This window comes from Triticum dicoccoides, chromosome 1B (assembly GCF_002162155.2).
Source record: "Triticum dicoccoides isolate Atlit2015 ecotype Zavitan chromosome 1B, WEW_v2.0, whole genome shotgun sequence".
Taxonomy (NCBI): Eukaryota; Viridiplantae; Streptophyta; class Magnoliopsida; order Poales; family Poaceae; genus Triticum; species Triticum dicoccoides.
This window is the reverse complement of record NC_041381.1, coordinates 549,784,372-549,800,530: the sequence shown is the minus strand read 5'-3', so window position 1 is coordinate 549,800,530 and position 16,159 is coordinate 549,784,372. Positions and strand designations below refer to the sequence as shown.

General features: G+C 44.4%; 1 protein-coding gene across 1 annotated transcript; it reads right to left on the bottom strand.

Moving 5' to 3' along the window:
- Positions 1 to 14,555: 14,555 nt before the first annotated feature.
- On the bottom strand, positions 14,556 to 15,827 carry LOC119348678 (protein MAINTENANCE OF PSII UNDER HIGH LIGHT 1-like). Its single transcript, XM_037616648.1, has 3 exons — positions 15,525 to 15,827; positions 15,302 to 15,436; positions 14,556 to 15,201 (listed from the first exon to the last, which is right to left on the bottom strand). Exons 1-3 carry the CDS (start codon positions 15,723 to 15,725, stop codon positions 14,854 to 14,856), a joined length of 684 nt encoding a protein of 227 aa, XP_037472545.1. The 5' UTR covers positions 15,726 to 15,827; the 3' UTR covers positions 14,556 to 14,853.
- Positions 15,828 to 16,159: the final 332 nt, after the last annotated feature.

The window sequence follows — 16,159 nt, the reverse complement described above, 5'->3', positions numbered from 1 at the left end:
ATTTCTGTGGTACCTGCATAGACTAGAGAGGAAGTTAATGATGATGATCAAGGTACTTAGGATCAAGTTGCTACTAAACTTCGTAGGTCCACAAGGACACATTCCACACCAGAATGGTATGGCAACCCTGTCCTGGAAATCATGTTGTTAGACAAGGTGAACCTTCGAACTATGAAGAAGCCATGGTGGGCCCAGATTCCAACAAATGGATTGAAGTCATGCAATCTGAGATAGGATCCATGTATGAAAACAAAGTATGGACTTTGACAGACTTGCCCGATGATCGGCGAACGATAGAAAATAAATGGATCTTTAAGAAGAAGACAGACGCGGATGGTAATGTTACCATCTATAAAGCTCAACTTGTCACTAAGGGTTATCGACAAGTTCAAGGGGTTGACTACGATGAGACCTTCTCACCCATAGCGAAGCTGAAGTTCGTCTGAATCATGTTAGTAATTGCCGCATTCTATGATTATGAGATATGGCAAATGGACGTCAAAATGACATTCCTTAACGGCTTCCTTAAGGAAGAATTGTATATGATGCAGCCAGAAGGTTTTGTCAATCCTAAGAATGCTAACAAGGTATGAAAGCTCCAGCGCTCCATCTATGGGCTGGTGCAAGCATCTCGGAGTTGGAACATTCGCTTTGATGAAATGATCAAAGTGTTTGGGTTTATGCAGACTTATGGAGAAGCCTGCGTTTACAAGAAAGTGAGTGGGAGCTCTGCAGCATTTCTCATATTATATGTGGATGACATACTATTGATGGGAAATGATATAGAACTTTTGGATAGCATAAAGGCCTACTTGAATAAGTGTTTTTCAATGAAGGACCTTGGAGAAGCTGCTTACATATTAGGCATCAAGATCTATAGAGATAGATCGAGACGCCTCATAGGTCTTTCACAAAGCACATACCTTGATAAGATATTGAAGAAGTTCAATATGGATCAGTCCAAGAAGGGGTTCTTGCCTGTATTACAAGGTGTGAAATTGAGCTCGGCTCAAAGCCTGACCACGGCAGAAGATAGAGAAATGATGAGTGTCATCTCCTATGCCTCAGCCATAGGGTCTATTATGTATGCCATGCTGTGTACCAGACCTGATGTAAACCTTGCCGTAAGTTTGGCATGGAACACTGACAGCGGTCAAGAATATCCTGAAGTACCTGAAAAGGACTAAGGATATGTTTCTCGTTTATGGAGGTGACGAAGAGCTCGTCGTAAAGGGTAACGTCGATGCTAGCTTCAACACAGATCTAGATGACTCCAAGTCACAAACCGGATACGTGTATATTTTGAATGGTGGGGGCAGTAAGCTGGTGCAGTTGCAAGCAAAGCGTCATGGCGGGATCTACATGTGAAGTAGAGTACATGGCAGCCTCGGAGGCAGCACATGAAGCAATCTGGATGAAGGAGTTCATTACCGACCCAGGAGTTATTCCCAATGCGTCAGGTCCGATGACTCTCTTCTGTGACAAAACTGGAGCTATTGCCCTTGCCAAGGAGCCCAGGTTTCACAAGAAGACCAGGCATATCAAGCGTCGCTTCAACTCCATTCGTAAAAATGTTCAAGATGGAGACATAGATATTTGTAAAGTGCATACAGATCTGAATGTAGCAAATCCGTTGACTAAACCTCTTCCATGAGCAAAACATGATCAACACCAGAACTCTATGGGTGTTCGATTCATCACAATGTAAGTAGATTATTGACTCTAGTGGAAGTGGGAGACTGTTGGAAATATGCCCTAGAGGAAATAATAAAATGGTTATTATTATATTTCCTTGTTCGTGATAATTGTCTATTGTTCATGCTATAATTGTATTGACCGGAAACCGTAATACATGTGTGAATACATAGACCACAACATGTCCCTAGTGATCCTCTAGTTGACCAGCTCGTTGATCAACAGATGGTCCTGGTTTCCTGACTATGGACATTGGATTTCATTGATAACGGGATCACATCATTAGGAGAATGATGTGATGGACAAGACCCAATCATAAGCATAGCACAAGATCGTGTAGTTCGTTTGCTAAAGCTTTTCTAATGTCAAGTATCATTTCCTTAGACCATGAGATTGTGTAACTCCCGGATACCGTAGGAATGCTTTGGGTGTACCAAATGTCACAACGTAACTGGATGGCTATAAAGGTGCATTACAGGTGTCTCCGAAAGTGTCTGTTGGGTTGACACAAATCAAGACTGGGATTTGTCACTCCGTATGACGGAGAGGTATCTCTAGGCCCACTCGGTAATGCATCATCATAATGAGCTCAATGTGACTAAGTAGTTAGTCACGGGATCATGCATTACAAAACGAGTAAAGTGACTTGCCGGTAACGAGATTGAACGAGGTATTGGGATACCGACGATTGAATCTCGGGCAAGTAACGTATCGATTGACAAATGGAATTGTATACGGGATTGCTTGAATCCCCGACATTGTGGTTCATCCAATGAGATAATCGTGGAGCATGTGGGAGCCAACATGGGTATTGCTACGTATTGAGCTAGCGTTGGTTTTCCCCGAAGAGGAGAGGGTGATGCAGCAAGTGTAGCATAAGTATTTCCGTCCATTTTGAGAACCAAGGTATCAATCCAGTAAGAGGCTCCTCAAAAGTCCCACGCACCTACACAAACAAACTGAGAACTCGCAACCAACACAATAAAGGGGTTGTCAATCCCTTCACGGCCACTTACGAAAGTGAGATCTGATAGAGATAGTAATATATTTTTGGTATTTTGTAATATAGATGCAAAAATGTAAAGATGCAAATAAAAGTAGATTGAAAGCAAATATGATAAGAGATAGACCCGGGGGCCATAGGTTTCACTAGAGGCTTCTCTCGAGATAGCAAAAGTATTACGGTGGGTGAACAAATTACTGTCGAGCAATTGATAGAAAAGGGCATAGTTATGAGATTATCTAGGCATGATCATGTATATAGGCATCACGTCCATAACAAGTAGACCGACTCCTGCCTGCATCTACTACTATTACTCCACACATCGACCGACTCCTACCTGCATCTAGAGTATTAAGTTCATAAGAACAGAGTAACACATTAAGCAAGATGACATGATGTAGAGGGATAAACTCATGCAATATGATATAAACCCCATCTTGTTATCCTCGATGGCAACAATACAATACGTGTCTTGCAACCCTTTTTGTCACTGGGTAAGAACACCGCAAGATTGAACCCAAAGCTAAGCACTTCTCCCATGGCAAGAAAGACCAATCTAGTAGCCAAACCAAACTGATAATTCGAAGAGACTTGCAAAGATAACTCAATCATACATAAATGAATTCAGAGAAGATTCAAATATTATTCATAGATAAACTTGATCATAAACCCACAATTCATCGGATCTTGACAAACACACCGCAAAAGGAGATTACATCGAATAGATCTCCACAAGAGAGGGGGAGAACATTGTATTGAGATCCAAAAAGAGAGAAGAAGCCATCTAGCTAATAACTATGGACCCGTAGGTCTGTGGTAAACTACTCACAACTCATCGGAGGGGCAAGGATGTTGATGTAGAAGCCCTCCGTGGTTGATTCCCCCTCCGGCAGAGTGCCGACGAAGGCTCCAAGATGGGATCTCGCGGATACAGGAGGTTACGGCGGTGGAAATTGTGTTTCGCGGAGACAGGGGGCGCGCCCTACAGGGGGGGCTATCTCGTGGGCCCCTTGGAAGCTTCTTGACTTGCACTCCAAGCTTTCCGGATCATGTTCGTTCCAAAAATCACGCTCCCGAAGGTTTCATTCCGTTTGAACTCCGTTTGATATTCCTTTTCTTCGAAATACTGAAATAGGCAAAAAATCAGCAATATGTGTTGGGCCTCCGGTTAGTAGGTTAGTCCCAAAAATGAAATAAATGTGTAAAATAAAGCCCATAAACATCCAAAAGGGGTAATATAATAGCATGGAATAATCAAAAACTATAGATACGTTGGATACGTATCAAGCATCCCCAAGCTTAATTCCTGCTCGTCCTTGAGTAGGTAAATGATAAAAAAGAAATTTTTGATGTGGAATGCTACCTAGCATAATTCATGATGTGATTTTCTTTATTGTGGCATGAATGTTTAGATCTAAATGATTCAAAATAGAAGCTTATAAAACATAAAAATAATAACGCTTCAAAGCATACTAACAAATAATCATGTCCTATCAAAATAGCATAGCCAAAGAAAGCTTATCCCTACAAAATCATATAGTTAGGCCATGCTTCATTTTCATTACACAAAATATTCCCATCATGCACAACCCCAATGACGAGCCGAGCAATTGTTTCATACTTTTTAACGCGCTTCAGCTTTTTCAATTCTTACACAATACATGAGCGTAAGCCATGGACATAACACTATGGTGGTATATGGTGGTTGTGAGGACAAAAGGAGGGATAAGATAGTCTCACATCAACTAGGCGTACTAACAGGCTATAAGGAGATGCCCATTAATAGATATCAATGTGAGTGAGTAGGGATTGCCATGCAACGGATGCACTAGAGCTATAAATATATGAAAGCTCAACAAAAGAAACTAAGTGGGTGTGCATCCAACTTGCTTGCTCACGAAGACCTAGGGCATTTTGAGGAAGACCATCATTGGAATATACAAGCCAAGTTCTATAATGAAAAGTTCCCACTTAGTATATGAAAATGACAACATAGGAGACTCTCTATCATGAAGATCATGGTGCTATTTTGAAGCACAAGTGTGGAAAAAGAGATAGTAGCATTGCCCCTTCTCTCTTTTTCTCTCATTTTATTTTTTTCTTTTTCTTTTTCTTTTTCTTCTTTTTTTTCTTTGGCCTCTTTTTTTCTTTTTGGCCTTTCTCTTTTGTTTCTTTTCTCATTTTTTTCTTTCTTTTTGTAAAGTCCGAAGTCTCATCCCGACTTGTGGGGGAATTATAGCCTTCATCATCCTTTCCTCACTAGGACAATGCTCTAATAATGAATATCATCACACTTTTATGGATTTACAACTCAAGAATTACAACTCAAAGCTAGAACAAGATATGACTCTATATGAATGCCTCCGGCGGTGTACCGGGATATGCAATGAATCAAGAGCGACATGTATGAAAGTTATGAAGGTGGCCTTGCCACAAATACGATATCAACTACATGATCATGCAAAGAGCAATATGACAAAAGTAATGTGTGTCATATGAACGGAACGGTGGAAAGTTGCATGGCAATATATCTCGGAATGGCTATGGAAATGCCATAATAGGTAGGTATGGTGGCTGTTTTGAGGAAGGTAAATAAAGGGTTTATGATACCGGTGAAAGTTGCGCGGTAATAATAAAGGCTAGCAAAGTAAAAGGATGAGTGTGCATATGTCCATGGACTCACATTAGTCAAAAAGAACTCATATACTTATTGCAAAAGTCTACTTCGCCCTTGAAGCAAAGTACTACTACGCATGCCCCAAGAGGGATAGATTGGTAGGAAAAGACCATCGCTCATCCCCGACTGCCACTCATAAGGAAGACAATCAAAAGAGCACCTCATGCAACCAATTTGTCACACAACTTTTACCATACGCGCATGCTACGGGACTTGTCAACTTCAACAAAAGTATTTCTCAATTGCATAATTACCCACTAGCATGACCCTAACATTACTACCTTTATATCTCAAAACAATTATCAAGCATCAAGTTGATCATAGCATCCAATTCTTTTTCTATGATAGTTTTTATTATACCCAACTTGGATGCTCATCATTCTAAGACCAACTTTGTAACCATAGCAAATACCATGCTGTTCTAAAAGACTCTCAAAATAATATAAGTGAAGCATGAGAGACTAGCAATTTCTTCAAAATTATTCCACCGCCTTGCTCTAAAAGATATAAGTGAAGTACTAGAGCAAAAACTATCAAGCTCAAAAGATATAAGTGAAGCACATAGAGTATTCTAGCAAATTCTAATCAAATAGGCTTCTCCCAAAAGGTGTGTACAGCAAGGATGATTGTGGTAAACTAAAAAGCAAAGACTAATATAATATACGACGCTTCAAGCAAAACACATATCATGTAGCGAATAAAAATATAGCTCCAAGTAAAGTTACCAATGAACGAAGACGAAAGAGGGGATGCCTTCCCGGGGCATCCCCAAGCTTAGGCTTTTGGCTATCCTTGAATATATTGGGGTGCCATAAGCATCCCCAAGCTTAGGCTCTTGCCACTCCTTATTCCATAGTCCATAAAAGCTTTACCCAAAACTTGAAAACTTCACAACACAAAACTCAACAGGAAATCTTATAAGCTCCGTTAGTGAAAGAAAACAAAACCACCACATAATGTACTGCCATGAACTCATTCTTTATTTATTTTGGTGTTAAACCTACTGTATTCCAACTTCCTTATGGTTTATAAACTAATTTATTAGCCATAGATGCATTGAAATAAGCAAACAACACACGAAAAATAGAATCTGTCAAAAACAGAACAGTCTGTAGCAATCTGTAACTAACGCAAACTTCTGGAACTCTAAAAATCCTACCAAAATAGGACGTACTGGAAAATTTGTCTATTGATCAGCATCAAAAAGAATCAATGCAAAAGCACATTTATGTGATTTATTGATTTTTTTTCTCGTGAGCGCAAAATTTCTGTTTTTCAGCAGAATCAAATCAACTATCATCGTAGTTTATCCTATAGGTTCTACTTGGCAAAAACACTAACTAAAAGATAAAAACACATATAAACAGAGAGTAGATGCAAGATTTATTCCTAAACAGGAGCAAAAACAAAAAACATAAAGAAAAATTGGGTTGCCTCCCAACTAGCGCTATCGTTTAACGCCCCTAGCTAGGCATAAAAGCAAAGATAGATCTAACGAGTGCCATCTTTGGCACTTGAATCATAAGTAGCACGCATGATAGATTCATAAGGTAATTTGACTTTCTTTCTTGGAAAATGTTTCATGCCTTTCTTTAAGGGAAATTAGAATCTAATGTTTCCTTCCTTCATATCAATAATCGCACCAATCGTTCTAAGGAAAGGTCTACCAAAAATAATAGGGCAAGAAAGATTGCAATCTATATCAAGAACGATAAAGTTTACGGGAACCAAATTTCTATTTGCAACAATAAGAACATCATTGATCCTTCCCATAGGCTTTTTAATGGTGGAATCCGCAAGGTGCAAATTTAAAGAGCAATCTTCAAGATCATGGAAACCTAGAATATCACATAAAGTTTTCGGAATCGTGGAAACACTAGCACCCAAATCACACAAAGCAAAACACTCATAATCTTTAATTCTAATCTTTATAGTAGGTTCCCACTCATCATTAAGTTTTCTAGGTATAGAAACTTCCAAATTAAGTTTTTCATCATAAGATTGCAACAAGGCATCAACGATATGTTTGGTAAAAGCTTTATTTTGACTATAAGCGTGAGGAGAATTAACAACGGATTGCAACAAGGAAATACAACCTTTTAAAGAACAATTATCATAGTCAAATTCCTTGAAATCCGAGATAGTGGGTTCAACATTATTAGAAGTTGATGATGCTCCAATCTCACTTTTACCAAATTTAGCATCAAGATCTAAAGACTTCGAATTCTTGGGACGCCTTCTAGGCAAAGTTGATTCATCATCAGTCCCATAACCATCAAAATTCATATTGCAAAACATAGATCTAATCGGAGATGCATTAATAACCTTAAGATCCTCATCATTATTTTCACGTAATTTTTCTGGCTTAGCAACCATCTTAGTGACTAAGGTGGCTTGCTTGTCAGAAATTTTGGCTATAGCATTTTCAAGCTGGGTAATTTAAGCATTAACACCATAGAATTCCTTATTCATACATCAAGCTCTTTGTTCATAAAACCCAAAAAACTTTTTTGTTCCTTAAGATCTTTTCTAAAGAAATTATTATGCTCAAATTGGAAGTTCATAAAGCTTCTAATATTTGATTCAATCTCATCCATCCTTCTGAGAAGGTGGTCAGGACCCTTAGGCGCGTCCATAAGGTCCAACAAGCAAACAAGCACACAAAAGAAGGCAAGCGAAAAGAGAGGAGGAGATTGGGAGAGAGAGGGCGAATAAAACGGCAAGGATGAAGTGGGGGAGAGGAAAACGAGAGGCAAATAATGTAAATGCAAGGGAGATGGGTTTGTTATGGGTACTTGGTATGTCTTGACTTGAGCGAAGACCTCCCCGGCAACGGCGTCAGAAATCCTTCTTGCTACGTCTTGAGCTAGCGTTGGTTTTCCCCGAAGAGGAGAGGGTGATGCAGCAAGTGTAGCGTAAGTATTTCCCTCAGTTTTGAGCAAGGTATCAATCTAGTAGGAGGCTCCTCAAAAGTGACACGCACCTACACAAACAAACTGAGAACTCGCAACCAACGCAATGAAGGGGTTGTCAATCCCTTCACGGCCACTTACGAATGTGAGATCTGATAGAGATAGTAATATATTTTTGGTATTTTGTAATATAGATGCAAAAAAGTAAAGATGCAAATAAAAGTAGATTGAAAGCAAATATGATAAGAGATAGACCCGGGGGCCATAGGTTTCACTAGAGGCTTCTCTCGAGATAGCAAAAGTATTATGGTGGGTGAACAAATTACTGTCGAGCAATTGATAGAAAAGCGCATAGTTATGAGATTATCTAGGCATGATCATGTATATAGGCATCACGTCCATAACAAGTAGACCGACTCCTGCCTGCATCTACTACTATTACTACACACATCGACCGACTCCTGCCTGCATATAGAGTATTAAGTTCATAAGAACAGAGTAACGCATTAAGCAAGATGCCATGATGTAGAGGGATAAACTCATGCAATATGATATAAACCCCATCTTGTTATCCTCGATCGCAACAATACAATACGTGTCTTGCAACCCTTTCTGTCACTGGGTAAGAACACCGCAAGATTGAACCCAAAGCTAAGCACTTCTCCCATGGCAAGAAAGACCAATCTAGTAGGCCAAACCAAACTGATAATTCGAAGAGACTTGCAAAGATAACTCAATCATACATAAAAGAATTCAGAGAAGATTCAAATATTATTCATAGATAAACTTGATCATAAACCCACAATTCATCGGATCTCGACAAACACACCGCAAAAAGAGCTTACATCGAATAGATCTCCACAAGAGAGGGGGATAACATTGTATTGAGATCCAAAAAGAGATAAGAAGCCATCTAGCTAATAACTATGGACCCGTAGGTCTGTGGTAAACTACTCACAACTCATCGGAGGGGCAAGGATGTTGATGTAGAAGCCCTCCATGGTCGATTCCCCCTCCGGCAGAGTGCCGGCGAAGGCTCCAAGATGGGATCTCGTGGATACAGGAGGTTATGGCGGTGGAAATTGTGTTTCGTGGTGCCCCAGGATGTTTTCGGGGTCCATAGGTATATATAGGAGGAAGAAGTACGTCGGTGGCTGCCCAAGGGGCCCACGAGACAGGGGGCGCACCCTACAGGGGGCGCGGCCCCTATCTCGTGGGGCCCTCGGAAGCTTCTTGACTTGCACTCCAAGCTCTTCGGATCATGTTCGTTCCAAAAATCACGCTCCCGAAGGTTTTATTCCGTTTGATATTCCTTTTCTTCGAAATACTAAAATAGGCAAAAAAACAGCAATACGGGCTGGGCCTCCGGTTAGTAGGTTAGTCCCAAAAATGATATAAATGTGTAAAATAAAGCCCATAAACATCCAAAAGGGGTAATATAATAGCATGGAACAATAAAAAATTATAGATACGTTGGAGACGTATCAGGTATCCAGATCCCGCTGTTGGTTATTGGCCGAAGAGATGTGTCGGTCATGTCTACATGATTCACGAACCTGTAGGGTCTACACACTTAAGGTTCGATGACGCTAGGGTTATAGGGAAGGTTTATATGTGGTTACCGAATGTTGTTTGGAGTCCCAGATGAGATCCCGGACATCATGAGGAGTTTCAGAATAGTCCGGAGGTGAAGATTTATATACGGGAAGTCATCATGCGGTCACCGAAAGTATTCGGGGGTTTGCCGGTATTGTACCGGGACCACCGAAGGGGTTCCGGGGGTCCACCGGGAGGGTCCATCTGCCCCGGAGGGCTCTATGGGCTGTATGTGGAAGGGAACCAACCCCTAAGTGGGCTGGGGGCCATTCCCCCCTAGGGCCCATGCGCCTAGGGTTTGGGGAAACCCTAAGGGGGGCGCCCTCTTGGCTTGGGGGGCAAGCCCCCTCCCCTTGGCAGCCGCCCCCTTCTAGATCTCATCTAGAGGGGCCGGCCCCCTTCCCCCTTCGCCCTATAAATAGAGGGGAGGAGGGAGGGCAACCGCACCTCATCCAAGGCGCATCCCTCCCCCTCTCCAACACCCCCTCCTCCTCCGTTTGAGCTTGGCGAAGCCCTACCGGAGAACCGCTCCTCCACCACCACCACGCCATCGTGCTGCTGCTGGAGTTGTCTTCCCCAACCTCTCCCTCCTTCTTGGTGGATCAAGGCGTGGGAGACGTCACCGGGCTGCACGTGTGTTGAACGCGGAGGCGCCGTTGTTCGGCGCTTAGATCAGAATCAACCGCGATCTGAATCGCTATGAGTATGACTCCTTCATCCGCGTTCTTGTAACGCTTCTATGTCGCGATCTTCAAGGGTATGAAGATGCACTCCCCTCTCTCTCGTTGCTAGTCTCTCCATAGATTGATCTTGGTGATGTGTAGATTTTTTTAATTTCTGCAACGATCCCCAACAATGGCCACGAGGAACGACACCCTCTTCTATACGGCTCACTGCTCACATCTTCCATAATTTCTAATTTCTTTCACCTGCCTTTGTCCCATAATATAAGACAATATAAAATGTTATTACATCCAATATGCACTTTATACTGTGGGACAGAGAGAGTATGTGATATTTTCCTTCTTGAAGTTGTTTGATTGGTTATATAGGCATAATCATGAGCTTAAACTCAAATTTTTCTTTTTGAGAAAACCTAAAACTAATCCGGACTGAGTGTTTTTGTTCTATAGATGATTTACTTGAACTGCATGTATTAACTTACAATTGTTCCAGTAATACATTCACGTCACATACATCTCGCCTTGCCATTGCCTTAGGGCATCTCCAATGCTAACCCTCAAATCGCCCACAACCGTCTGTACTGGTCGGTTCGGACATGTTTTACCATCCAACACGGTCCTGTATCGGTTCGCTCGATGGTCTGGACGTCCTTTTACCTGGAAACAAGAAGCAAGCCGAGGGAGCTTTGCGGGTGTCCAGACCGCTGCCACACAAACGTCCGACAACCCAGGCCCGCCCAAAAACCCTCTCCCTTGTCAACATGCTTTCTCGCCCCAAGCCAGCCACCCGACTCCTGAACATCAGCGTCGCATTCATGCCAGCCCAAGCGGAGGCGACCTCTCATTGGAGCTAGCATTGAAGAGACACGACTACTGAGAGTATTGCCCGCTGCACGCCCGCCTGCGCACGCCTTCTCTCTGCATTGAAAAGGGTTCCGTCTGCCGGTATACCTCCATTAGAACCGTGCGTGTGCCGAGAAACCTAATCTGACCAAAAATCCTTCGGCGAGCCGGACAACATTAAACACAACGCCGGTTGGATCCTTGCGTCCATCCCCTATTTAAACATGGCCAGATACCGGGAAAAACCACACCACACCTCTGCTCTCCAAGTCCTCCTTGCACCTCACTTTCCATGGTATCCGGCGAGCAGGAAAAGGAGTTCTCCGACATTAAAGGGCCTGGAGAGGATTGCTTCTGAGGAGTTGCTCGACCATTTTGTCAAGTTGTGGGAGCTGCTCCAACACATAGTGCTCTCTGATGTCCCCGACTCCATTCGATGGAGGTTCTCCGCTCATGGTTGCTACTATGTGGCCACCGCCTTCAAGGCTCAGTTTTTGGGCCGCAACTGCTCTCTGTGTGGAAGGGCAGGGCCGAGCCGAATGTTAGATTCCACCTCTGGTTAATGCTCCAGAAAAAAATCCGGACAGCTGATCGGCTTGCCACGAGGGGATGGCCACACACCGAGAAGTGCACGTTCTGTGACCAGATCATCAAGTCGGCTGCCCATCTTACTTTGACCAACCCTTTTGCCCTGGAGGTTTAGTTCTCCTTTCAGCAAAGTGAACCTAAGGCTACTATTGTTTCTTCTACCTCGATAACTATTAACGGTTGGTGGAGGAGGGTTTTGAATCTACGCAACAACCCAAATACACGCATGCAGATCACCTCGGTTGTTTACATCGCTTGGAATCTTTGGAAAGAGAGAAATAGATGGACTTTTGAAGGAAAGAGATGCTCCCCCGAGACTGTTGCTAGGCCAGACATGAAATAGCAATGTTCAAGGAGGCTATTTTGTGTTTCCTTCCTTTTTTGTTTCCTAAGTTTTTGTTCTTCGGAGTTTGTGGGTTCTTGATGCTCTGTACAACGACTGGAACCTCGATTCCATTTCCCCATCTTCTAGTATGGAAAGGCAGAACTACTGCCATGCACCTTAAAAAAAGGTTGTGGCTAAATGTCGTGCTGGCACAACTATGGATTCATGGCCGGATTCTTACCAATGACAACGCCTCCGTCAAGGGATTAGCTCATAACCAGATGTGTGACCAGGTTGAGGAGACCCCTCTGCGCCTCATCCTCAAGTGCCCATTTGCCAAGCTGGGAGGTGTGGCTGCTGGGGGCGGAGTTGTGTGAGTGCTTGACCTTGCTTCTAATGCGGACTACTGCCAAAACTTATAGAAATGTCATACAGGGAACAAAATAAAGTTTGAGTGCAAAACAGGAAGAAATTTTTACAAGGATAAAAAAGGAAACCAAATTTTAAGGAAGACCAAATAATGAATTCTCTCCTTGGAGAGTGTAATGCGGCCACCTCTGGTCCATCTTGGTGGAACGACCAACGCATCACCACCGCCATATACACATACATGTTGGAACTTGTGAAAGGGGCGAAATAGGCGGTTGTTTGAGCATTCTTCTCTGCAAGGCCCTGGAGTCATTCGTCTGATTAAGCAAGATTTTCTTTTGCTTGAGCCCACAACATCTTCTCATTGGCTTTCAGACTGAAAACGAATCACCACCTGAGCCTGACTAATGTTATCCCTGTATCATTATTCCTCAAGATGGGAATGGGCCGACCCGGCCCAGTAGCCCCAAGGTCAATATATGAGGCCATGGGTCGGCCCATTTTATTAAAAAATTATGGCCCCTTCGACCCATTGGGTATATGAGGCCGACCCAAGATCAAGATGAAAAATTCATGAATCCTGAGCACATTCTAAAGACAGGGAAGGCCAATGGGATAGCAAGCTGGGGATGGCGAGGTCGACGGCGACCGAGACGGCGAGCCTCAACGGTGACCGAGACGAACAAGAGGCTGGTTGCTTCGCTTCTGCATGCATGTACTAGTTCACGTGATAATGAATCAACCTGTATATCTGCCTGCTTCTTATATAGGGACGTCTCCAACCGAATGGATCCACTTTGGTCAGCTTCGCATATCATAGATGTTCTTGTGTACATGATCTAATTTGTGTACACGAGCGGCCAACAGCTATTATATAGTGTATAAAAAAAATAGTGTATATCGATTCAACTGGGTCGACCCGTCTGATCCATCGGGTCGCACGGTGCCGGCTCCATTGACCCGTATATCATTTGAAGGCCGACCCACTTAGCCCATTGGCCTCGATTTTTTGGGTCGGGTCAGTGACCCAACGGGTCGACCTGCATTCCCATCTTGAATTATTCCTTCTGAATACTACCTCCGTAAACTGCAAAAACATCTTATATTTTGGTATGGAGGGAGTACTATACAGGCAATAGTTGCCGCCCACCCAAACTGACTCATGTACTAGTACGTACACGCGGGACTTTTTCCTACCCTAGCCGCCGCCACCACCAGGCGACTAGGGAGGCGATCTCTTTCCTCCGATCTTCACCGGCCAGGGCGCTGGCCCCCTCTCCCTTCAGCTGCTCCGGTGGCAGGAGGGAGGGGGGACCCCGTTCCTTCGCTCCGTAGTTAGGTTTAGGATTTCTAGATCGTGGTGCGTCGTTGAGGTGACGGGAGCGGCTTCCGGACGAATAAATCTACCTCAACTCCACTCCCACACCGGTGGTGCCCTTCGTGGCGGCGTCTCGGAGTTGATGGCATCGTATCTCTGTCGATCCCACAGATCGGCAGCTTTAGGGTTCATGGATGGTGTTGGCGAGGCGGCGGCGGCGACTCCATCAGGTGTGTTTCTCCTTCTGCTCTGTCCCCATTGCTGTGATGTTGTCTCCGACGTCATGGTGAAGCAGAGAGGTTTTGTCATTCAGAAGTACGCACCGACGGTTCGGTGGTCTGTCTTTTTACTCTTTGGTGGCCGCTTCGGTGGCGTCGAAGGAAAAAGGCAGGCGCTGGTATTTTGCATAGGATTTTTCTATCTTTTCAGTCATGTATGATCGATGTTTACGTGTCTAGTAACATAATCTTTATTCTATACAAATGAAACACGTATTACCATGAAAAGAAAAGCAATCGTTGCCGGTTGCTAAAAGACTGGATTATATTTTCGTGGAGATGTTGTAACATTTTATTTTATTTTGACATCTGGAGATGTTGTAACATGATTGCAACTGGTATGCAAGATAAGTACTAACTGGCAATTACGCACACCAAGCCAACCACCCGGCATAGACCACGTATACAAAATAAAGAGTAGACTTCACACATGAGTGAAGAACGGCCTGTCAAACTCTTCAAACTCTAGCGTTGTATCGAATTGCTAACACACAAGCTCGTGCCTGTCTTCCACATCAAATTTATGCTCCGATTATTTCCGTCTCACGCTCACCGAGTATATCAGCTTACGACGACGGCTGCTCCGCGGTTGCCGAAGATTCCGCCTCTAAGGTGGGTGAATCAGAAGGCGTCTCCTCGGGCGCGGCCGCTTCCACGACAGGGGGGCTCGACTGGACCGAGAATGCCGCGGCGGCCGGCTGGAACTTGGCGACGTAGTAGCTGAGAGGCGGGCCGGAGTATTCCGTGGTCTGCACGGGCGGCTGGTTCTTGCTCACCTGGATGAGGATGGAGGCCGCCCCGGCGATGAAGATGAGGGCCAGCCCGCCCGTGAGCGCCGCGGTGTTCTCAGACCCATCGGACGACGTCCCCGCCGTGCCGGAGCTGATGGCGCTCTCCGCCACGTACACCGCCGGCTGCGCGCGCGCGCGAATACGCCGTCAGCTTGAGATGCCGAGAAGATGGAAGACAAGGCCAGAAGAAGAGTCTTCAGAAAGAATTGGTAGGAGTGCGTACCTCGATGGAGTAGATGTTGGTCTGGCCGGCGGTGTCCTTCTCGACGAGGCCGGTCCATCCTTTCTTCTTGGGAGGGAAGGTTCCCACGACCTTGGTCCTCTCCTCCGCCAGCCACTCCACGCTCAGGCTCCCGACCTGCGCAGGCACATATGCAAGCTCAGATAACAGCAGCAGCAACAACAACAAGAAGACAGTACATAAGGCGATTAGATAGGTCCCGTGCCTCCTTCTCTGGGGCGCACTCCACGTCGTTGCATTCGGAGTCGTCCGGAGACGAAGAAGCATTGCAGGACAGTGTCAAGAACCTGTTGCTGCCGTTGATTCCTCCTCCTCGCGGAATCGTAGCCTGCTGGGGCTTGCTGCTCCTGAGGAGCACGCAGCTGCTTGCAGAGAGCATGGATTGGGCAGGGCAAGCCATCTTCATCTTCTCTCAATTCTCTCAGTCTCGCTCGCTCGCTTGCTCTAGCCTTACACACACCAGAAAACGAGTGGGAGGATATGGCTGTGGACTCAGGAACACCACAGAATTGCAAGGTGTGGCCTCGGGGCTTTTGTGGAGATATTTATTTTTCTTTTGGCTTTTCCTCTCCGCTTACCTGCGTGTGGATGACCAGTCGTCCACGTTCTCTTGCTGGTTGCTACGGAATTTTCTCTAGAGCTGCCAACATTTCCGGCAGGTGATTTGGTGGAGACTGGCTCCAAATCTCTTCATCGTACGCGTCCGTTCGCGTCGCTCCTAGCGGTCGGCCCATCGGCTCTCATGTGCGTACGCTTTTTTTTGCAGGAAATTGGGAGCTTTTAATTTATTCAACCTTCAATCGCACCCACATGATCAGCCATCAAGCTAGTCATGAGGAA